The 23,998-nt window shown below is 51.7% G+C and overlaps 2 long non-coding RNA genes and 1 gene segment (V, D, J or C); 1 reads left to right on the top strand and 2 right to left on the bottom strand.

The window, feature by feature from the left end:
- Window positions 1-15,309, top strand: part of LOC137163315 (Ig heavy chain V region 3-like) — a 72,318-nt gene extending 57,009 nt beyond the window's left edge. The window contains 1 exon segment of the V gene segment in view: window positions 14,951-15,309. Within this exon segment, the coding sequence occupies window positions 14,951-15,309 (359 nt within the window).
- LOC137163307 (uncharacterized) lies at window positions 10,532-12,687 on the bottom strand. Its single transcript, XR_010922684.1, has 2 exons — window positions 12,211-12,687; window positions 10,532-11,729 (listed from the first exon to the last, which is right to left on the bottom strand). It is a non-coding gene; the product is annotated as an uncharacterized lncRNA (long non-coding RNA).
- On the bottom strand, window positions 12,688-13,890 carry LOC137163308 (uncharacterized). The gene is made up of 3 exons (XR_010922685.1): window positions 13,827-13,890; window positions 13,362-13,439; window positions 12,688-12,882 (listed from the first exon to the last, which is right to left on the bottom strand). It is a non-coding gene; the product is annotated as an uncharacterized lncRNA (long non-coding RNA).
- Window positions 15,310-23,998: the final 8,689 nt, after the last annotated feature.

The raw sequence follows: 23,998 nt of genomic DNA, 5'->3' as shown, positions 1-23,998 counted from the left end.
GCTGTGAGTCCTACGGCTAGCAACTCAGACCATTAAGGGAAGGTCTCTCTGTGTCTCTGATAAGACAGGGGCTATGCAAATGAGGGTGAGAGTTTCCTGTTTAAATCTGTCTCTCCCTCTGCCCAGTCTGCACCCGCAGAGACAACCCGCAGCCCTTTGTGTCTGTGCACTGACCAGCCAGTCCCCCCGAGAATTGTCCCTTCAACATGAGACCTTGGCTCCATTTCGCTTTGCTTGTAGCAGCTTTGGAAGGTATTTCTCCCTCTAGAAACATCTTAGAGTCAGCAGGCGTGCTGCTCTTCATGTGATTTCTAATTGTGACTTTATTCCCAGGGGCCCGCTCCCAGGTCCAGCTGGTGGAGTCCGGAGGGGATGTGAAAAAGCCCGGGGAGTCTCTCCGCCTCTCCTGCAAAGCCTCCGGCTTCACCTTCAGCGACTATGCTATGAGCTGGGTCCGCCAGGCTCACGGAAAAGGGCTGGAGTGGGTGGCTACGGTCAGCAAACCAACTGGATCCAGCCAATGGTATTCCCCGGCTGTTCAAGGGCGATTCACCATCTCCCGGGACAACTCCCTCAGCTTGGCTTATCTGCAAATGTCTGGCCTGAAACTCGAGGACACCGCCCGCTATTACTGTGCGAGAGACACAGTGACAGAAAACCTACGAGTTCTGGTGCAAAAACCCCGCTGTGCCGTCCCCCTTCTCCTGTGAGCCGCGTGCCGCCGGGAACAGATGCAGCCCGGGGCACTGGCGTGAGACGAAGCGTCAGGGTGAATTAAAAAACCTGCCACGAGTTTTTAACCCCGTAATTCCCCGGCCACGTCACTTCTTCCTTCAGGACGGGCTGCGTACTTGGACGGCTCCATCCCCGGGCAAATTAAAACCAGCTACAGCTGGAGATAGGGGGTTTTCAAAGGGGACCCATGAGTTAAGGCAGCCCCACCCATCTGGAAACCCGCCCCCTAGGCTTGTGATGGGGGAGTTTAGTGTGTGGTCCACAACCTTCAGTCACCATGGAAAATTATTATATAATATAAGGTAAATATAACGCACCTGCAGGCTTCCCCCACCCCCAAATCTGCCCAGTGCTGGGCCTGAGGTCACTGGGGCGAGTAATGGGACTAAGACACCACTAGAGTTGGTGCAAATACAGATTTAGAAAGAGAAATCAGTTTTCACAAACCACTGCCCCTCCCCCATTCACAGAGATCATCATCTTCATCTCCCTTATTCTCTCGGGATAGAGTCTTATCTCAAAAGGACTGATTCAGGACCCCCTGAAACCAGTCAGGGCATCTTTCCTATGAGTACAGTAGTCTTCGGAATCAAGCTAGGAATATGAGCTCTCTCAAGAGGATAGTTAATTTCTCCATTAGACAAACTATACTCAGGATCCCACTCTGCTGTGCGGGGCGCTGTACAAATATTCTGCCTCTGTCTGACTCTGGGCAAGTCTGTCAGTTTACACCATGAAGAGAAAGTTTGTGACTCTTATAAGGCAGACGATATGCAAATCGGGGTGACAGTTCCCTGTATAAATCGGTCTCTCTCTGCCCAGGCTGCACTGAGAGACCATCTCCAACCCCCTGTCTGTGTAGTTACCAGCCAACCTCCCCCTGAGAATTTTCCCTTCCAACACTTGGGAAAATGAGACTTTGGCTCCATTTCGTTCTCGTTATAGCTGCGTTGGAAGGTATTGTCCAACCTACATGCCCCGGAGAGGCAGCTCAATATTGTACATTCGCTATGTCGATACTAATATTTCTATCGCGTCTTTAGTGCCAGGTGCCCGGTGCCAGGTGAAGCTGGTGGAGTCCGGAGGGGATGAGAAAAAGCCCGGAGACTCTCTCCGCCTCTCCTGCAAAGGCTCCGGCTTCAACTTAGCGGCTACAGTCTGCACTGGGTCCGCCAGGCTCCCGGGAAGGGGCCCGAGTGGGTCTCACGTATTTTCGACGACAGCAGTGCTGTGAACTACGCCGACACAGCGAAAGGGCGAGTCACCATCTCCAGGGATAATGCCAAGAACTTGGTCTATCTGCAGATGAGCAGCCTGAGGCCGGAGGACACGGGCCGCTATTACTGTGCGAGAGACACAGTGAGAAGAAACTCCTACAAAAACCCAGTGTGCAGGATCCCCCTTCTCCCGTGCGGGGGCAGCACTTCCACACACTCCGCAGCTCTGCAGACAGGCAGGAGAACAGGCCTGGGGAGTGTGTGGGGGGGAACAAAGATCCGATCTCAGGTTTTAACCCTGCAGTTGCTGCCAATGTCCCCCCTTGCAGCACAAAATCCCGCTGGGCCGGGGCTGCAGAGCTTCACGCGGCTGCTGAATAAATCACACGCAGCTCACCTGCGGGACAGGGCGCAGGGCTGCGATTTTCAAAGCAGCGCCCTGATTTTAAGTCACCCCAACTCCCCTCTGAAAGTCACAGCCCAGACTCTCAGCGGGTGTCAAGGGGCGGAGCCAGGGATCCAGCCCATAATACTCTGCCACAATTAACTATAGTAACCATGGAGCTAAAGGAACCCACCTTCACCTACCGAGCCTTGGCACCTCTCCAAGGCCAGCCAGGTGAGCGGGGTTCTAGATCCGAGCCCAGCAGGGTTCTCCGGAGGCGCTTCGGCGGAAGCAGAGCCCCGCTGGCGATGGGCTGGGGGCTCCAGGGTTACACCGCGTAGGGATGGGGGAACTGCCTGGCGTCTTTGGAAAGCAAGGATCTGGGGCAGGACCAAAGGGTGAGGGTCTCAAACACAGCCCGGATTCAAATCCCTTTTCAGCCTTATTTTTCCAGGAAAGGAAAGGATCCTGCTCTCTGATTCCCGCACAGAACAAAGGTTAAGATAATTCAGGAAATAAGTTGGTCTCCTTTCTCAGGAGGAGGCTGTGCAACCGCGGCTGTTTCCTGTTATTATCCGTCTCTCTCTCTCTGTCACTGCACCCGAGAGACAATCCCCAGCCCCCCGTGTCTGTGCAATTACCAGCCAGTCCCTCTGAGCACCTCCCCTCCCACTTCAACAACAGGGAAAATGGCCCTTCCCTTCCGTTTGTGTGTCTTTTTGGCAGCTCTGGAAGGAGACTTGGATACGGGCTCCCCCTCGACGCACTGGGCAGACAAGACAATGCTACGTTCTCGCCCTAGGCCTGGATTCACAGAGGTGCCCGGGTTAGGGGAGATCAGTGTGGCACTGCCTATCTTTCAGGCACCTAGAAAATCACAGGAACAATGTATTAGGGTCCGCAAAGCCTGAGATTGGCACCTAAACTCCTGGAGAAACAGGCACCTAAGAACAGGATTCACAAAAGCCAGCACACTAGGCAGGGGGCCGTCGAAGCTCACCAGTGGGATACACTTCACCAGTGGATACACTTCACCCTGCTTGCAATTCCTGAATGGGAAAGGAATCTGCCCCTGCAGCCAGGCATCTGACCTGCCCCTGCCTTTCTGGTGTGGCTGGCACCATGCATCACACGAAATGGTCAGACAAGCAGGAGGTGGTGGCACCCACCTTATGACTTTTAGCCCAGGGGTTAGAACCCCTTAGAAGAGATGTGGGAAAACACAGTTCAATCCCCCCACCTGCCTTCTGTTTGATAAAGAGAAAGCAGACCTCTGTTCAAATTCTACTCACAGCTGAACACGCTAAACACTGCCTTATGGGATACGCTGAGGTGGGTCTCCCTCCATCTCTTGTGTTGAAGATGTTTCGCTGTGGATAAATAATGAAAGTGGGATTGATGTGAGGACTGGACTCTGGGTCCCCTCTCTCCTCTGGTGGTGCCCGAACCACCAGCTACCCAGTGTGGCGAGGGCAGCCTGTTCTGCCCTTCTGGGGGTCCTGGGTCCTTTTCAGCTATGCAGCTGGGTGGGGGCTCAGTCCCACCCTCTACCCCAGGCCCAGACCCAGGAACCGTGAGGAGCAGCTTATTCCATGAACTACGACCTTCCCCGGGTCACCTCTCCTTGGCCCCACTGCGTGTGGTCACTTCCTGGAACCAGGGGTGGAGTGTGGAGTCCTCCCTCAGGCCTCTGTACCTAGGATCCCTGGCCATGCCCGGAGAGGCTTCCCCTTGACTCTGGTACCTTTTGGGTTGTGGTAGCAATTGCACCAAGCTGCAGAACAACTCCTTCTTTTATCTACCTTTTAGCTTCCGGCAGTTGCTTAGCCGGGAGGCTTTTAACTGCTGGGACCAGCTCCTTGATAGCCCTCAGCTGGCCTAATTGGCCTAATTGCCCTGGAGTGTCCCCAGCTGAATCACCCAGGGAACAAGGATTTGTTGACCCTGGGGCTAATATAGATACCCTGGAACTAAATGGCCAATGGGATGTTCTCATCAACATGCAACGGAGATGGGGTGGGGAAAACAAACGGGTTCTGTGAAAACACCCCTTGTCTCCATTGTGGCATGTTCCTTCGACTTTATCTTTATATTCCAGGCAGTTATTTTGCTCTCATTGTTGACACACAAAAACCTTGCACACTTTGTTTGATCGGATCATTTCAAGGTTTTTCTTTTCTCATTGTAAAACCAAGGAGGATTTTATCACTGTTTTGTATGTCGCTGTTACAGGCAGAGCAATTTCCGTCTAAGTCGGGGTAAATTACTCCACAAAATATCGATCCTAGATAGTTTTCCCTTCAAGTAAAGCGTCTTGTTGTTTAGATAAACTTCTTGCTTAAAACAATAATAATAAAAAAGCCTACTCTCCTGTAGCCATCAGGTCTGGCCCTGTCTCCCCAGCCATGCTCATTCTCTGCCCCCCCAGTACTGGATACGCTCCCATGTATGATGAAATGATCATCGACTCTGTTCTGGGCACTGCACACACACACACGGTGTGGGACTCTCTGAATCTCTCTCTGAGTCCCTGTACAAGTAACGCCCAGCACTGACAGAAGGAGAGTGTTTCTCTTATAAAGAGGGGGATATGCAAATGAAGGTGAGAGATTCCAGTTTAAATCTCCAGCGCTCTCTCTTTCTCTGCCCAGGCTTCACCCGCAGAGACATTCCCCGGGGTCTGTGCAGCGACCAGCCAACCCCTCTGAGAACTTCTCCCTCCAACACCAGGGAAAATGAGACTTTGGCTTCCCTTCGTTTTCCTTCTAGCAACTTTTGCAGGTAATTAACCCCCCTCAGTGCGCTGGGAGACAGAAAGTGAGATTGCTCCAGCTACAATGGATATGAATTGAAGTATTATTGTATTCCCAGGTGTCCGGTCCCAGGTGCAGCTGGTGGAGTCCGGAGGGGATGTGAAAAAGCCCGGAGACTCTCTGCGCCTCTCCTGCAAAGCCTCCGGCTTCACCTTCAGCAGCTACTACATGGATTGGGTCCGCCAGGCTCCCGGAAAAGGGCTGGAGTGGGTGGCTGCGATTAACGAGGGTGGATCGAGCCAGTGGTATTCCCCGGCTGTCCAAGGGCGAGTCACCATCTCCAGGGACAACTCCAAGAGTGAGCTCTATCTGCAGATGACCGGCCTGAAGGCTGCAGACACCGCCCGCTATTACTGTGCGAGACACACAGTGAGCAGAAAGCAGCTGCTGCTGGTACAAAAACCAGAGCAGCGGAACTTCTCGCGTCGGGCGCCTGGCGGCAGCAGGACACCGGCCAAACACTGCTGTGCTGGGCACAAGGGGGGGATGGAAAACTCCGACATCGCGGATTAACTCTTCAATGCCCTGCATGGCTCCCGCTATCCCAGTGTGTGCGCGGTGCTTCCGCCTCCTGCAAAGGGCTCTTCTCATTGACTGAAAGGGGGTCTCCATGGGGTGAGTCAGCATCTAATCACCATAGAATCAGATCACCACATTCCTGATACACAGTGGGCATTCCACTGCACTTGTAAATTATTACAATCAGGTTTCAGGATGTTCCCAAACATTCACTCAGGGATGTAACAAACAGCAGGGCTCCAGTGTGTCAATGTTAAATCACAGAATATTTAGGCAGGATGTTCTTACTTCAGTTAATTAGAATAGTGGAGCCTGGGGTGGCATGAACAATCAATCAATGTGTCCAAAACATCCTGATCTATAATGCCTAGTTTTTATTCTCTCTCTCAGTGTAAGGATTAACCCTTCACATGGTATCCATGGTTCAGGCCTATATTACAGTATCGCAGCTCTGCTGGGGCCTACACATGCAAACTTCAGACATCTCCCTCCCTACATAAAAAGCAACGCAGCCCTCTCTGTAAACACACAGTTCCACAGCCGGCTCCGGGAGTCCACTACGGCTTGAACCCACCCGTTCTCCACTTCCGAACCGCTCCCATGGCTCTGTTGCCGCCCTTGTACACAGTCATTGCACTGGCCTGGCTCTCCGGTGAGTCGGATTGAGATTTGCTCCGTCTGTGCCTTTACACACACAGACAGCTGTTTAATATGGGGGCTGGTTTACAATATTCTTCTTCCCTCCTTTCCCCAGGGGCCCGCTCGCAGGTGGTTCTGACCCAGTCGGGTTCAGCGCTGAAGAAGCCCGGAGAGTCTCATCAGCTGCAATGTGCCACCAGCGGGTTTACTCTGAGCAGCACCTGGATGAACTGGGTCAGACAGCAGCCGGGGAAGGGGCTGGAGTGGCTGGCCTGGTACTATGACCCCTCTAACAAACACTAAAAACCGGAGCAATGGAACTTCTCCCGTTGGGTGCCTGGTGGCAGCAGGACACAAACACTCCTGTGCTGGGCACAAGGGGGGAAAGGGCGGCAGGATGGAAAACTCTGACATCGCGGATTAACTCTTTAATGCCCTGCATGCCTCCCACTATCCCAGTGCATACGCGGTGTTGCTCGCATCCCGTAAAGGGCTCTTCTCATTTACATGAACGGGGGTCTCCATGGACTGCAGCATTAACGAATTATCATAGAATCAGAGCAGATAAGGGTGGGAAGGGACCCCAGGAGGTACCTACTGCAACTCCCTGCTCAAAGCAGGACCAACCCTACTTAAATCATCCCAGCCAGGGCTTTGTCAAGCCAGGCCTTAAAAACCTCTAAGGATGGAGATTCCACCACCTTCCCCGGTAACCCATTCCATCACTTCAACACCTGCCTAGGGGAAAAGATTTTCCTTCTATCCAACCTAGACCTTCCCCCTCAGTAGCTTCAGACCATTGATTCTTCTTCTGTCATCTGCCACTGAGAACAGCCTAGCTCCATCCTCCCTGGAGATCCCCTCCAGGTAGCTGAAGGCTGATATCAAATCCCACCCCCTCACTCCCCTGTTCTGAAGGCTAAACAAGTCCAGTTCCCTCAATCTCTCCTCATGAATGATGTGCCCCTCAGCTCCTTCTCTGTATTGCTAAGCGTGCCAGGAAATGTGTCCTAATGGTCACTGCATGTGTAAGTGGAGCTGGTCATTGCTGGGGAGGGGAAGGGACCGGGGACTCAGTTCTAACCCACGCCCAGCGCCAGCGGGTGTCCCAGCCCTATTGAACCCTGTGGTCTCCCCTTTCCCCACTCACAGCCCCACTGCTCGTGGGTTGGAGATGCAGAGCTGAGATTCATTCCATTGTATGAATATTTATGCTTCCTTCTGGGCCAGACATATTCATTTGTGCCTTTTATGAAAAACAAACCAACCATTTGCCCCTCTCAAGATCATTGCATCAATCTAGCCAGCTGCCACTCAGCAGAATCTATCCATCCATCTCTCCAATCATTGTACACACCCTGGACTTATCCATCTCCCCAACTCCATGTGTTCATTGAGCGAGTATCTGCGGTGCGGGAACACAACGTGTAACATGATAGTGACATCGGGTTCTATCATAGAAATATCACGTCACCCCAAACACACCCTGAAACCAGGGCCTGCTTCCCTCCATTATACCCCCGCTGCCCCACTCAGCCACTGTCACCCCATAGAGATCCCCGCTCCAGCCTGGCCTGATCCTCTCCTCTCTAAACCTAGCGCACAGCTTCCCCCACAGCCACTCTCACCCCATACAGACACCAAACCAGCTCCTGCTCCTCTCCCATTTACACCCAGCACAGCACTGCCTTCCACAGCTTCCGTCACCCCATCTACACTGCAACATCAGGGGCCTGGTGCCCTCCTCTCTATACCTACACCTCCCTAGCCCACCTCGGAAACACACTCCTCCTCCCCCACCACACACACACACACACACACACACCACGATTTGCTCCCCTACCCTCTGCACCCCGGCACAAGCTCCCGCTTCATGCCCAGAGCACAGCCCTTGTTGAAATCTCTCCCTCTCTGGGGGGTGTATCCCGTATTTCTACCCTCACCGCCCCTCCTCCCCGCTGCATGCAAAGATCAGACATCTCCCTCCCGACATAAAAAGCAACGCAGCCCTCTCTCTGAACACACAGTCCCAGATCTGACTCCGGGAGTCCACTTCGGCTCCAACCCATCCCAGCTCCACTTCCGAACCGCTCCATGGCGATGTTACCGCCCTTGTACATAGTCATTGCACTGGCCTGGCAGTCAGAAGTGGTTCTCACACAGTGTGGAAGTCAGAAAGGTTTATTAGTTCTCAGGGTCACAGTGTAGAGAGACTTTGTTGGCAGCTTAATTAGAAGTTACAGAAGCGACCAGTCAGAAACACACACACACACACACACACCCCTCTGTGCGCTCCCCAGTCCTTTGTCTCCTTCCTTGGCAAGGTGGCCACCCCTCCTGGTCTCCACCTCCTACAAACTGCTGGAGCTGGCAGACTCAAGAAGAAAAAGGGGAGTGGATGGTGGACAAGTGTCTGGGGAAGGCCTTTCCGTCCTCCAGAGGCCTCTGCAATGATCATACACCCAAATACATGAGTAACATGGGGGGAAACCTTTATCCATAACCTTATCCATAACTGCATCTATAACTCTAACCACAACACTCTGATTTTTGTACTTTCATGTACATAGATGTTAACGAAGTTGCATTTGCATCTCTCTAAATCTGGGTCAGTGAACTGTCACTGCTGGAAGGAGTGGCAGAATAAGTCCAGGGATATTTAGTGGGTTTTTATATATATATATATATATATCATTTCATTCCAGCCCCAGCCCACACCCTTTACTAAAAACATCAAGAAAACAAGGAAGGGGAAGCTTACAAGGAGTGTGGGTAGAAGATGTGAAAATCCATAAGAGGCTAAAACCAGCAGTGCTATAACAAAGCATCGACCTGCTTCGTTTGCAAAAGAGCAGCCTTCAGATCCGAGTGCACCGCGCTGTATAACTGGGCCAGATGTGGACACCAGGCTGATAAATCAACCAGGTGATAAATCTGCTGGAAAGATATTTCAGCTCTGTGTGGATATTGACCTTCCCAGCATCTTTCCAGTGCTCCGATACATTAGCAGTTGGGAATCATTTAAAACAGAATGGTTTATTTACAAAAGTGTTTTTAAAGGAAACTACAAAAGTTCGGTCTTTGATTTCCATCCGGGCTGTAACTCCGTCCTTCCTGAGTGCCGGAATCCCTTAACTTCCCTTGAAAGGTGCACGGTCAGCGAAGGGCTGGAACTGTGTGAGTGGTCCAGGCACACTGCACTCGCCACCCCAGGGAATGTAACTCTCCAGTGAGTGCCCCAGACCAACCCGCCCCAGTCACTGACCCGACGTTCGCACGGGCACGGCTGACAGAGAGCACTTCCCCACCCCCATATAACTGGATGATAATCAGGTCCTAAATCCGTAACCGGGCAACTGTGCTCCCATAAGGCTGCTCTTTCTTCCCCATCTATTGCTAAAATCAGGACCCTGCAGCTCCAATGCACACAAACACCCAGCCAGGGATGATCCGACTCCGCCTTCACCACCGGTGCAAGTAACTCACCGCACTCAGGGAAGGAGTTTGGGGCCTTTATAAGCAGGGCGATATGCAAATGGGGGTGGAGTTTCCTCTTTAAATCCGTGCGTCTCTGTGTCCAGGCTGCAGCCAGAGACAATCGCAGCCCCCTGGCTGTCTGCAGTTCCCAGCCAACCGCCCCCGCCCCCCCGAGCACTTTCCTCTCCAACTCCAGGCAAAATGGGACTTTGGTTCGCAATTGTTCTCACGGCAGCAGCTCTGGAAGGTATTTTCTTCCCCTGATTAAATGGCAGAACCAGGCACTATACAATGATTGCTGGTTTATACCATTATCTGTGCCGTGCTTTTATTTGCAGGTGTCCTGTCCCAGGTGCTGGAGGAGTCCGGCGGGGATGTGAAAAAGCCCGGAGACTCTCTGCGCCTCTCCTGCAAAGCCTCCGGCTTCACCTTCAGCAGCTACTACATGAGCTGGGTCCGCCAGGCTCCCGGGAAGGGGCTGGACTGGGTGGCTTCGATTAATGAGGGTGGATCGACCCAGCGTTACTCCCCGGCTGTCCAAGGGCGATTCACCATCTCCAGGGACAACTCCAACAACCTGCTGTACCTGCAGACGACCGGGCTGAAGGCTGAAGGCAGGCAGGCAGGCAGGCAGGCAGACAGACAGACAGACACACACTCTTGCCTTTGATAAACCAGGCACAGTGCGCATACTCATGGCCTGGCCTGTTCACTTTTCTATCTGTTTCTCCGGTCACTGAATGTTCAGGGGCAGCTTTTATCGGGTTTCACTGGACTTTTAATAAAACCCTGAATAAAACGTACATCACAGAGCCAGCTCGTCAGCTCTTGTACACTGTGGAGGCTCCATTGATTTCAACAACCTTCCCCCTATTCACAAAAGCGGAGGATCTGACGCATTTATTCAAACAGGAAAATAAACGTTATTTAGCCCAGGGCCCTATTTATACATGAAGATCCAGGTGCAAGGTCCCCAAAAGTACCTTTGGAAATGCCATCAGTATTTAACAGGCGACCGTGACTCAAAGTCCCCGCCTCTGCCTATGGTGCGAATATAGATTTAGAAAGAGAAATCAGTTCTCACAAACCACTGCCCCCCCATTCACAGAGATCTTCTTCATCTCCCTTATTCTCTAGCCATAGAGTTTTCTCTCTACAGGGCTGATCCAAAACCCACCGAAACCAGTCGGGGTATCTTTCCTCTGAGTACAGGAGTCTTTGGAATCAAGCTAAGAATAGGAGCTCTCTCAAGGAGATAGTTAATTTCTCCATTAGACAAACTATACTCAGGATCCCACTCTGCTGTGCGGGGCGCTGTACAAATATTCTGCCTCTGTCTGACTCCCAGAGCAAATCTGTCAGTTTACACCATGAAGAGAAAGAGTTTTACCCTTATAAGGCAGACGATATGCAAATCGGGGTGACAGTTTCCTGTATAAATCGGTCTCTCTCTGCCCAGGCTGCACTGAGACACAATCTCCAACCCCCTGTCTGTGCAGTTACCAGCCAACCTCCCGCTGAGAACTTCCCCTCCCACACTTGGGAAAACGAGACTTTGGCTCCATTTCGTTCTCGTTGTAGCTGCTTTGGAAGGTATTTTCCAACCTAAATGCCCCGGAAAAGCAGCTCAATATTGTACATTCGCTATGTCGATACTAATATTTCTATCGCGTCTTTATTGCCAGGTCCCAGGTGCAGCTGGTGGAGTCCGGCGGGGATGTGAAAAAGCCCGGAGACTCTCTCTGCCTCTCCTGCAAAGGCTGCGGCTTCACCTTCAGCGGCTGCAGTCTGCACTGGGTCCGCCAGGCTCCCGGGAAGGGGCCGGAGTGGGTCTCACGTATTTTCGACGGCGGCAGTGCTGTGAACTACGCCGACACAGCGAAAGGGCGATTCACCATCTCCAGGGATAACGCCAAGAACTTTGTCTATGTGCAGATGAGCAGCCTGAGGCCGGAGGACACGGGCCGCTATTACTGTGCGAGAGACGCAGTGAGAAGAAACTCCTACAAAACCCCAGTGTGCAGGATCCCCCTTCTCCAGTGCGGGGGCAGCACTTCCACACACTCCACAGCTCTGCGGACAGGCAGGAGAACAGGCCTGGGGAGCGGGGGGGGGGACAAAGATCCGATCTCGGGTTTTAACCCCGCAGTTGCTGCCAATGTCCCCCCTTGCAGCACAAAAAGCCCTAACCTGCAGAGGCTGCAGAGCGTCACTCAGCTGCTGAATAAATCCCACGCAGCTCACCTGCGGGACAGGGCGCAGGGCTGCGATTTTCAAAGCAGCGCCCTGATTTTAAGTCACCCCAACTCCCCTCCGAAAATCACAGCCCAGACTCTCAGCGGGTGTCAAGGGGCGGGGCTAGGGATCCAGCCCATAATACTCTGCCACAATTAACTATAGTAACCATGGAGCTAAAGGAACCCACCTTCACCTACCGAGCCTTGGCACCTCTACAAGGCCAGCCAAGTGAACGGGGTTCTAGATCCGAGCCCAGCAGGGTTCTCCGGAGGCGCTTCGGCGGAAGCAGAGCCCCGCTGGCGATGGGCTGGGGGCTCCAGGGTTACACCGCGTAGGGATGGGGGAACTGCCTGGCATCTTCGGAAAGCAAGGATCTGGGGCAGGACCAAAGGGTGAGGGTCTTCCAAACCCAGCCCGGATTCAAATCCCTTTTTAGCCTTATTGTTCCAGGAAAGGAAAGGATCCTGCTCTCTGATTCCCGCCCAGAACAAAGGTTAAGATAATTCAGGAAATAAGTTGGTCTCCTTTCTCAGGAGGAGGCTGTGCAACCGCGGCTGTTTCCTGTTTATATCCGTCTCTCTCTCTCTGTCTCTGCACCCGAGAGACAATCCCCAGCCCCCCGTGTCTGTGCAATTACCAGCCAGTCCCTCTGAGCACCTTCCCTCCCCCTTCAACACCATGGAAAATGGCCCTTCCCTTCCGTTGTCTGTCTTTCTGGCAGCTCTGGATGGAGACTGGGATACGGGCTCCCCCTCGACGCACTGGGCAGACAAGACAATGCTACGTTCTCGCCCTAGGCCTGGATTCACAGAGGTGCCGGGTTAGAAGATCAGGGTGGCTCTGCCTATCTCTCAGGCACCTAGACAATCCCAGGAACAATGTATGACCGTCCGCAAAGCCTGAGATTGGAGCCTGAACTCCTGCAGAAACAGGCACCTAAGAACAGGATTCACAAAAGCCAGCACACTAGGCAGGGGCCGTCGAAGCTCACCAGTGGGAAACGCACAGGAGAGGTTTGTCCTGAACCCCCTTCCTCTGCCAGAGATCGGCACCTCAGTCTGGGCGGCAGGATACACGTCACCCTGCCTGCAATTCCTGAATGGGAAAGGAATCTGCCCCTGCAGCCAGGCATCTGACCTGCCCCTGCCTTTCTGGTGTGGCTGGCACCATGCATCACACGAAATGGTCAGACAAGCAGGAGGTGGTGGCACCCACCTTATGACTTTTAGCCCAGGGGTTAGAACCCCTTAGAAGAGATGTGGGAAAACACAGTTCAATCCCCCCACCTGCCTTCTGTTTGATAAAGAGAAAGCAGACCTCTGTTCAAATTCTACTCACAGCTGAACACGCTAAGCACTGCCTTATGGGGTACGCTGAGGTGGGTCTCCCTCTATCTCTTGTGTTGAAGATGTTTCGCTGTGGATAAATAATGAAAGCGGGATTGATGTTAGGACTGGACTCTGGGTCCCCTCTCTCCTCTGGTGGTGCCCGAACCACCAGGCTATCCAGTGTGGCGAGGGCAGCCTGTTCTGCCCTTCTGGGGGTCCTGGGTCCTTCCCAGCTATGCAGCTAGGTGGGTGTGGGCTCAGTCCCACCCTCTACCTCAAGCCCAGACCTAGGGACTCTGTGAGGAGCAGCCTCAAACTGCTTCGTCCATGAACTACGACTTTCCCCAGGTCACCTCTCCTTGGCCCAACTGCTTGTGGTCACTTCCTGGAACCAGGGGTGGGAGGTTCCTCCCTCAGGCCTCTCTGCCTAGGATCCCTGGCCATGCCCAGACAGGCTTCCCCTTGAGTCTGGTACCTTTTGGGTTGTGGTAGCAATTAGTACAAGCTACAGCGCAAAGTAACTCCTTCTTTTAACTCCCTTTCAACTTCTGGCAGCTGTTTGGCCAGGGAGGCTTTTAACTGCTGGGGCAGCTCCTTGATTGGCCTCAGCTGGCCTAATTGGCCTAATTGGCCTGGAGTGGCCCCAGTTGAATCATCCGGGAACAAGGATTTGTTGATCCTGGGGCTAATATAGATACCCTGGAACTAAATGGCCAATGGGATGTTCTCATCAACATGGAGTGGAGGTGGGGTGGGGAAAACAAACTGGGTCTGTGAAAACACCCCTTGTCTCCATTGTGGCATGCTCCTTCGACTTTATATTCCAGGCCGTTATTGTGCTCTCATTGTTGACACACAGAAACCTTGCACACTTTGTTTGATCGGATCATTTCAAGGTTTTTCTTTTATCATTGTAAAACCAAGGACGATTTTATCACTGTTTTGTATGTCGCTGTTACAGGTAGAGCAATTTCTGTCTAAGTCGGGGTAAATTACTCCACAAAACATTGATCCTAGATAGTTTTCCCTTGAAGTAAAGCGTCTTGTTGTTTAAATAAACTTCTTGTTTAAAATAATAATTAAAAAAACCCCAAACCTACTCTCCTGTAGCCACCAGGTCTGGCCCTGTCACCCCAGCCATGCTCATTCTCTGCCCCCCAGTACTGGTTACTCTCCAATGTAGGATGAAATGATCATCGACTCTGTGCTGGGCGCTGCACACACACACGGTGTGGGACTCTCTGAATCTCTCTGAGTCCCTGCACAAGTAATGCCCAGCACTGACAGAAGGAGAGTGTTTCTCTTATAAAGAGGGGGATATGCAAATGCAGGTGAAAGATTCCAGTTTAAATATCTGGCGCTCTCTCTTTATCTGCCCAGGCTTCACCCGCAGAAACATTTCCCGGGGTCTGTGCAGCGACCAGCCAACCCCCCTGAGAACTTCTCCCTCCAACACCAGGGAAAATGAGACTTTGGCTTCCGTTAGTTTTCCTTCTAGCATCTTTCGCAGGTAATTAACCGAACTCAGTCGCTGGGCGACAGAAAGTAAAATTGCTCCAGCTACAATGGATATGAATTGAAATATTCTTTTCTTCCCAGGTGCCCGGTCCCAGGTGCAGCTGGTGGAGTCCGGAGGGGATGTGAAAAAGCCCGGAGACTCTCTGCGCCTCTCCTGCAAAGCCTCCGGCTTCACCTTCAGCGACTACTACATGAACTGGGTCCGCCAGGCTCCCGGGAAGGGGCTGGACTGGGTGGCTCGGATTAGCTCCCAAAGTGGCAGTGAACAGCTGTATTCCCAGGCAGTCAAAGGGCGATTCACCATCTCCAGGGACAATCCCAACAATTTGCTGCACCTGCAGATGAGCGGCCTAAAAGCGGAGGACACGGCAGTTTATTACTGTGCCAGAGACACAGTGAGGGGAAGCCTGTTGTGCTTCATACAAAAACCAGACGTCTGAAGGCCCACGGACCGTGTTAATCAGGAGGGGGCAGCAGATACACAGAGGAGGAAGGGAAAATCGCACAAAGCGTTCTCGTGCGGATAGCTAGAAACTGGGGCCACAGTGAAAAAGTTTTTCTTTCTCCCCTATACCATGGCTCTGCTCCAGGCTGGTTCAGCGGTCAGAAAGCCCAGAGAGCTTCTACCCTGTCGTGTAGCGTGAGCAGGTTTAAAAGACTGGGCAAGCTAGTGCAGTGAGAAAACCACCCTGTGTCTCTGGCACACAGGGGCGCTTCACAGCTTCCTGTGAGCGCTAGGCACCCCACATCTCGATGAAATCAACAAGAATTTGGGGCAAAACCAGAAGCAGTTAAGTTCTGTGGCCTGTGCTGTGCAGGTGGTCACACTGGCTGGTTACAGTGATTCCTTCTGACCCTAGAATCTAGGAAAACCACAGTGGAGCGGGAGATTCTGGGGAAAGAAATCTGCAGAGGATGGTTAATACACGTGCGATTATCAAAGGGCCTAAAATCAAATTGAAATTCGTAGGGCATGGAATCCCTAAGTACCTGAAACCTTTTAGAAAATGCCATCCCGCAGCTCTACGTCTGACACAGCCTCCAGACAGAGCATCAGTTTTCATGCACCTATTAACCTGATACTCAAAAAGAGTTTACCATCTGCATCTTGCCTGTTCATTGACCAAATATTTTTCTGTGTGCCTCATCCCAAAATCTTTAAAATTAATGGGGGGTTTAGCATATGCACAAATATTTATTGGTTCAGACCACTGATTCCTGTCTCTCGTATTTGGTCATTCAAGTCAGCTGTTGATTTTTCCCTGACCCCAAAATATAATCAGTATGACACCACACTGTGGAAGATACTACAGATTCACACCAAATGAGAGGAAAAAGCAGGAGAAACCAAAACACAAAGCCCCTCAGCTATAGAAAATAACAGCGTTACTGCTAATGGCGCTGTGGAGAGATGTTCTATAATTGTGCAGTGTTGACTTAGAAAGGTGTTAAATACTTCGTATACATATCGATGTCCTCTCTATTGGCTCATCAATAAACTATTATCTATACAAGATGAGAACATAAGGCCAATTCAGATTACTGTGCCTTCCTTTCATCCATTCCTACATCTATCTATATCTATATCTATCTAATCTGCCGAGAAAGAGATGTCTGCAACACATGGATATTGTCCTTTCCATTATCTGCCCAGTGAGGAATAACGTCTGTCAGAGACTCAGTGAAACGAGTTCAGATATATAAGGGAAGGGTCTGTCTCTCGTATAAGGAGCAGGATATGCAAATGAAGGTGACAGTTTCCTGTTTAAATCTGACCCTCTCTCTGCCCAGGCTGCACCCAGGGAGACAATCCGCAGCCCCCAGTGTCTGTGCAGTTACCAGCCACCTCTCCGCTCCAACACCAGGGAAAATGAGACTTTCCGTCTACATCGTTTTCATTGCGGCCGCCTTGCAAGGTATTTTCTAACCTAAATACCCTGGGGTTGTCAATGAATATTTTGTGTTTGCTCTTTTGATACTAATGTTTGTGTCGTGTCTTTATTCCCAGGTACCCGGTCCCAGATCAGCTTGGTGGAGTCTGGAGGGGATGTGAAAAAGCCCGGAGACTCTCTCCGCCTCTCCTGCAAAGCCTCCGGCTTCACCTTCAGCAGCTACAGCATGAACTGGGTCCGACAGGCTCCCGGGAAAGGGCTAGAATGGGTGGCTCACATAAGATACAATGGCAGTGCTACCTACTACCTTGATTCAGTGAAAGGCCGATTCACCATCTCCAGGGATAACTCCAGCAACCTGCTGTACCTGCAAATGACCGGCCTGAGATCCGAGGACACCGCCCGATATTACTGTGCGAGAGACACACTGACACGGATCCTATCGCTGCTAATACAAAAACCCGGGCTGCGGAGTCCGCGCTCCACGTGGGGGCAGCAGAGACCTAAACCACCGGGCTTTGGAAACACAGAAATGAGAACGGGCCTTAAGTCTAATAAACTACAAGTACGCCACAAGACCTTATCTATTATATTCTTAAACTATGTCACCCGTTTGTACTCAATTTCCCTCTGGGCCTGTGGTGCAGACACCACCTCAGCAGAGCTCACGGGTGATTTACTCCCAGTCAAGAGCGGAGGATCCCCAGGTTTCTTCTTAGACAGAATCACCTGATTCCGGACGTGTCCTGATCTGCAGGTGCCTGATCACAGGTGCAGTGGTGGAGTCGGGAGGGGCTGTGAAAAAGCCCGGAGACTCTCTCCATCTCTCCTGCAAAGCCTCCGGCTTCACCTTCACCAATTGCTGGTTGAACTGGCTTCCAGGTGTGGATTAGAATGAGTCTCCGCCACAGACATCTCTGGGAGTGGCACATGTGAGGCCAACTCAGAGAAAGGGCTTTTTGTATTTACCATCTCCCGGGACAACCACAGAGACGTGCTGCATTTGCCCATCACCATCTTGAGCCGCGAGAACACCGCCTGGTATTACAGCGAGATACTCAAGTCAAACCAGTCCCAGTCTCAGTGAGTTCTCTGGTTTTGGAGCGCCCAAGGTCTGGGAAAGGTCCGGATCATAAATGTGAGCCAGAGAAACCAACCGCAGCCCCCCAGTGTCTGTGCAGTTACCAGTCCCCTGTCCTTCTGAGAAACTTCCCCTCCAACATCAGGGACAATGAGACTTTGGCTCCACTTCGTTTTCCCTGTAGCGGCTTTGGAAGGTATTTTCCCCACCTGACTACATTAGAGATGCAGGAACACGTTATATTCTTGGCACTGATGTAGGTATATTGCAGTCATGGTTTTAGTTATTTATTCGCCTCCAGTGAATTGATGGAGAATGTGTTAAACGTGACTGATTCCTTCCCTGCTCTCTGTTTCCTCTTCTCTCTCATTCCTCCCCCCCACCTCTCCACTCCAGCAGGCTGGTCACAGGTTGTTCTGACCCAGTCGGGCCCAGAACTGAAGAAGCCCAGAGAATCCACGCAGCTGAAATGCGCCGTGAGCGGCTTTGTTGTTACCGACTGGTGGATGGCTTGGGTCAGACAGCCGCCAGGAAAGGGACTGGAGTGACTGGTCTATTATCACAGATCTTCTGTCCCTAGTTACTACTCCCCACCATCCAGGGGTGATTCAAAGCCTCCAAGTACAGCACCAATTTCTACCAACACATGACAGGCCTGAAACCCGAGGACGTCGCAGTGTATTACTGCCCAAGAGACAAAGTGAGGGGGGGCTCGGTGAAAAACACAGCTGTCAGAGGAGAGAAAGGCTCCGCTGAGTCCATCTCCCCTGGGGAGTTCAGGGAACAGATGCCCAGGGCGTATTTCAGAGGAGTAAGAAGGACCAGGTGCATCCCCCCGCGCTCTGTGGATGTCCCCACAGACTCCCGAGGGCTTTCTGCTCAGACACGCTCCGGCTGAAGGCTCCCTCCTTCTGGACTCAGTGGAGGAGCTGAGCCTTTAGCGAAGACCAGTGAGGAAAGGCTGAACCCAAAGGGAGGGTTATTGAGTGGAAGGCATGCAGATCACTGATCTCTCTCTGTTCTACTGAGTTTGGTAATTCTCTCAGGTTGAAATTCATCCCTTTGCAAAGGGGCCAGCACAAGGACCTCCCCAGCTACCCAGCACCACCTAAGCCTTCTGTAGGATTTAACCTTGGCAAAACCTTGGCTTGCGCTGCCCCTCTGCACAGGGTGACTTTTATCCTCTCCCCACAGCACTGGCCCCCTCTCTTCAGACGAAGCACCGTGACTCCAAAATTATTTCCAGCCATACAGCCATAAAGCAGAATTCTTCTGAAGCATCTTGGCTAAGTCGGTTCCCGCACATGGTCACCAAGTGACCCCGAGAATGGAATGGATCAATAATGTAATTCGCTATTAGGTTATAACACTGACACCAACATTACAGGGGGGTGAGGAGGAGATGATTAGATAGATAGATAGCACGACTGTTTCTATTCAGTGATTTGATAAGTTCAATGAGGGCAAAATAAGAACCTTCAGGGAAGGTTTGCTACTAAGGTTGGACTCTCTGACCCACCTGCCATTAGATTTCACACAAGTTACTGTGTCACGCACCGGCACCTGGGTCCCCACCCTTATATTGTCCCCACCCCTTGTCCCATGCAAATGAGCCGCCCGGGGCCCTCTTCATAGCCCAGTGGCAGGCCGCTCACACCGCTCAGAGCCAGCTCAGCTTCCCAGCCCGCCCAGGGAACCAGCCCGCCAGCCACAGACATGGCCCCCAGCCTGGTCCTCGCCTTCCTCCTGCTGCTCCCAGCGGGTAAGGGCTGGATCTGTGCTCCCGCCACATGTTCTTTAACAATGGCGCCTCTAGGAATCACTGCAATATTTCCCTTTTATTTCTCCCCTCTGCAGGTGTCTATTCCCAGGTTAGCCTGGTGGAGTCTGGCGGAGGAGTGAAGAAGCCGGGAGAGACCCTCAAACTGACCTGCACCGTGTCCGGATTCTCTCTCACTAGCTACGGGGTGAGCTGGGTCCGCCAGCCAGCTGGGAAAGGGCTGGAATGGACAGGAGTTATCTGGAGTGGTGGAAGCACTGACTATAACGATGCTCTCAAAAGCCGTCTCACCATCACCAGAGACACCTCCAAGAGCCAATTGTACCTGCAACTGACCGGCCTGCAACCCGCAGACACCTCCGTGTATTACTGTGCCAGACACACAGTGACAGGAAACCTATCCACGCCAGCACAAAAACTAACTCTGCGGAGAACCAGTCTTGCTCTATGAGAAGCAGCTGCCAGCACAGATTCGTTCTGCTTGGTTAGGTATTTGGCGCAAGTTACAAGCATTCAGTGACTTCCACCCCACAGCACCCCCAGGCAACCATCAATCAAAGCTTCCAAGCTGGGAATGGAGCCCCGGAGCTCTGACTCCTGGCATCTTACTAGAGCAATTTTTCCACCGTTCCTCTATGAAGGGAAGGCAAAGACCAGCCGGGAATATTCATACCTAGACTCTGTTACCACTAGAGTCCTCTTCCCTTCCACAGCTCTGAAGATAAGCCAGGCGTCTTTACATCCGTGTTAGAACCGAGAGCCTGACGATAACCCAGACATTCTACTGTGACAAACAGGACAAAGTCTGAGCCATGAGCCGACCATGACTTTGATTCAGAAGAAATGACCGACAAGGGATTGTGACTCTGTGACTGCAAGGTGCCAAATGGGCAAAACCCCCTTTGACTTTGGACCGCCTCAGTACAGGCCCCCACACTCTTTAAGTTCCCTTGCACCCGCTATAATTACCCTCAGTTAGCCTTCAAGAATCACTCCGATCATTCAGCAGCCATCAGAAACCTGGAACCCTGAGAACTTCCAGCCCCAACACACGCCCAAGGGCCCACCTCACTCAGCCCAGAGGGGCCAGCACCAGCTGTTTTATAGGAAGCAGCCAAATACTTGGGCAATTATCAACTCACTTGGCCAAAAGGGGAGGATTTCTCATAATCCCCCGCCATTGAGAGACTGGTTTAACTCTGAAATTAGGGGAGTTTATTCTCCTTCCCAAAATCAACCAGTGCACCAGCTTGCAGCTCTAACTGCCCCGTGTTCAGACCAAGACATCATCAGTTTGCAGTGGTAGGGTCTACATGGGTTAGGTACAGCACAATGGGCAGGTGTGCTCTACAAGTTACACCCCTGTGGTGCCCACTGCCATGCCATGTAGACAAGCCCTGGGCCTGCAAAGTGCATAGTCAGGGGCAGAAACATCCATGCCCAGAGAACTTCCACTGCAAAAACCTGGGTTCAAAGTGAGTTTAGAGGTCTACAGAATTCAGGCAGAGCAGAGCGGCGGGGGGAGGGAAATGGTTGTGAATCCCAGTGGGGTCCGATTCTAGGATTTTGTGGCCTAATGTGGCCTTTAGGCTCCTAAATCCATTTATGGATCAAGCCCTTAGTATTTAGGGGGTTTAGGGAGGAGGAGAACATCTCAGATTTACTGTTAAAAGACTGCTGTGCTAAATGTTTTACAACATCTCCTACAGCTTCACAGAGAGACATGTTTGGTTATGGCTCTCCACAAAGAATTGACTTCATCAGGCCTGAAATTCTAAAAATGCCAAAGGGATTTAGGAGCTACTTTGAAGATCCTTCCCACCATAGCAAGGAGGACTCACCACCTACTCACCTTCTATTAAAGACACATTTTGAATAAATAAGGAAATAAACAAACAAACAAAAATATGGAACAAACAAATCAACCAACAGACGGGAGCAATTAATATATGTCCCAAGCACAGATTTTACCTCCAAAGGGAAGAGGAGCTGGTGACTCCACGCACTCTACCAGGGTCACTTTAGGTAAGTTGGGGGTGCATTGCTCCCTTTAGGTATCCATGTCTCTCTCAGGTGTCCAATTCAGCTGGACTCACTGCAAGGATCTCACGGCATGAAGCAGGGCTGCTGAAGGCTCTGAGATTCCATCCCAAGAACTGGAGAATCCAAGTGGCTTACCCCAGTGAGAGTGAGACCCTAAGCGGACTGACACACTGAAGGGATCCTCCCAGTAACTGTTCCAGAACCGTTCAAGAGCACCAGACCCATGGATTCGTGACACATGTAGACGCACATTCGAGCCACGGCTGTTTCTATCCTATACTAAACTATTAAAAGGAATAAGAAACCAGAGAGTTATTTAGAAGATTAAATCAGATAAACATATACACAAATGAGTTAGACTCTTAACTTTCCAAAGGTAACAGAAGCTTTTATAAGAAGCAAGCTCTCTATGTCTTTAAGGGCTAACCCAGACTGAGCAGCTGGAATCTCTTGCTTATGCCTTGAAACTTTCCTCCCAGAGTCCAAGTACCAGATAGATAACCAGTTCCTTGGTACAAGGGGATTCTATTCCCTCCCCTTCCCCACCCCCATCCTGATGTGCTCTGACTGCAAACTCAAGGGATTGAAGGAACTTGCATGACTTATCTTCTGCAGATGGGGGGACAGAGTAGAAAAAGAGTCTTTTCTCCTCTTCTATGTTCCACAATGTCACTGGACCTTTCCTGTTGGAAAGCAGGTAACACTTTCTGTTGATGTTCAGCATATCACTCCCATTCATTGTGGTGATTCACACAGTCACAGAGGCTCCCAATACAACCACTCACATATTACCTTACACTATGGGACACAACTGTTCTCAGTGAGATCAAGGCAGGAAGCAATTCACAAGCATTCAAGAAAGCCTAAAAACGAAACACGTTCTTATCCTTCTAATACCTATTGTAGCAATATTAGCACACAGGTGAGCCAGACTGTTCCCAGCTCTGTACTTGTCAGTCTTCAGCTGAGACATGGGAACCTGGGTGTGAACTGGCCAATGTGATGGATACGATAGTACTGATGGATAGAGAGAGAGAGAGAGATCACATGACAGTTTCCATTCAGTGGTTTGATAAGTGCAACGAGGGCAAAATAAGGACCTCCAGGGAAGGTTTGCTACTAAGGTTGGACTCTCTGACCCACCTGCCATTAGATTTCACAACGAGCTGTTGTGTCACGCACCGGCACCTGGGTCCCCACCCGTATATTGTCCCCACCCCTTGTCCCATGCAAATGAGCCGCCCGGGGCCCTGTTCATAGCCCAGTGGCAGGCCGCTCACACCGCTCAGAGCCAGCTCAGCTTCCCAGCCCACCCAGGGAACCAGCCCGCCAGCCGCAGACATGGCCCCCAGCCTGGTCCTCACCTTCCTCCTGCTACCAGGAAACCTACCAGAGCCAGCACTAAAACTAACCTTGTGCAGAACCCGCCTTCCCGTGGCAGTGACAGAGCAGCTGCTGCCCACGCAATGTTCTCTCTGCTCGGCTGGTTACTCGCTTGGCACAGATTCCCGAGCGTGTCACAAGCGCTTCAGAACATCGTGTCGCCTCATCCCGAGTCCAGCAGTGACTCCCAATTTCAAAGCCTCAGAAGGGAACCCTGCGGTCCTGTCTGCCAGCCTCCTGCTCCATCAGTTCTCCCACGTGCTGCCAGGAACTGAGCGGGAAAACCCCAGCAATATTCACACTGGAGGAAGCAACGATCCTTCCCTCCCACGGCCAGGCAGATTGTAAAAGGAGGAAAGTGAGATTCTTCTGAGCAGTCTGGGCTGCACTGCAAGGAGCTGGGGCCGCTGCTCTTAGGTGGATGACGGTATCTGTGTCCTTGGTCCAAGAGCGCATTGATTCAGCGCCAGCAGCCAGTCAGTCACCCTGGCTCTATGCCTGCAGGGTGCAGAGCGGGCTAACTCTATCCCCTCGACCCGCCGGTCTATCCTCTGTGCGTGAAATTCAGCCTGCGAGGAGGTCCCAGAATAAGGCCCGTGCACTTACTCAGCCCTGCGTAATGGATGTTAATATGTCACAGGGCTACTGCCGCCGTCTGTGCTGGGGAAAACTTCTCTGGTTTTATGGCATTTCCCCTAAAGTGCTTCCTTCACCGGCTCCGGCTCCCAGATGCAACCTGGCACAACCAATGAATCATGAACATACAGATTTACCGAGATCCATTTTTAGACGTGCACTGGGCGACCCCAGGAACACAGGACGGAGTTCATCCATAGGAACTCCTCGATCTCAAGCACCTGCTTAGAGATAAACAATCCCGATTCTCCTGTGCTCAGCAAATTGTGCTGCAATTTAGCACTCTGGAAAGAGGGTGGGATGTCAGCCGGGTC

This window comes from Emydura macquarii, unplaced genomic scaffold (genome assembly GCF_026122565.2).
Source record: "Emydura macquarii macquarii isolate MOO-44397 ecotype Brisbane River unplaced genomic scaffold, CSIRO-AGI_Emac_v2 contig_2506, whole genome shotgun sequence".
NCBI classification, from domain to species: Eukaryota; Metazoa; Chordata; order Testudines; family Chelidae; genus Emydura; species Emydura macquarii.
Note: the sequence above shows the minus strand (reverse complement) of the source record. Positions and strands in the feature narration are given on the sequence as shown.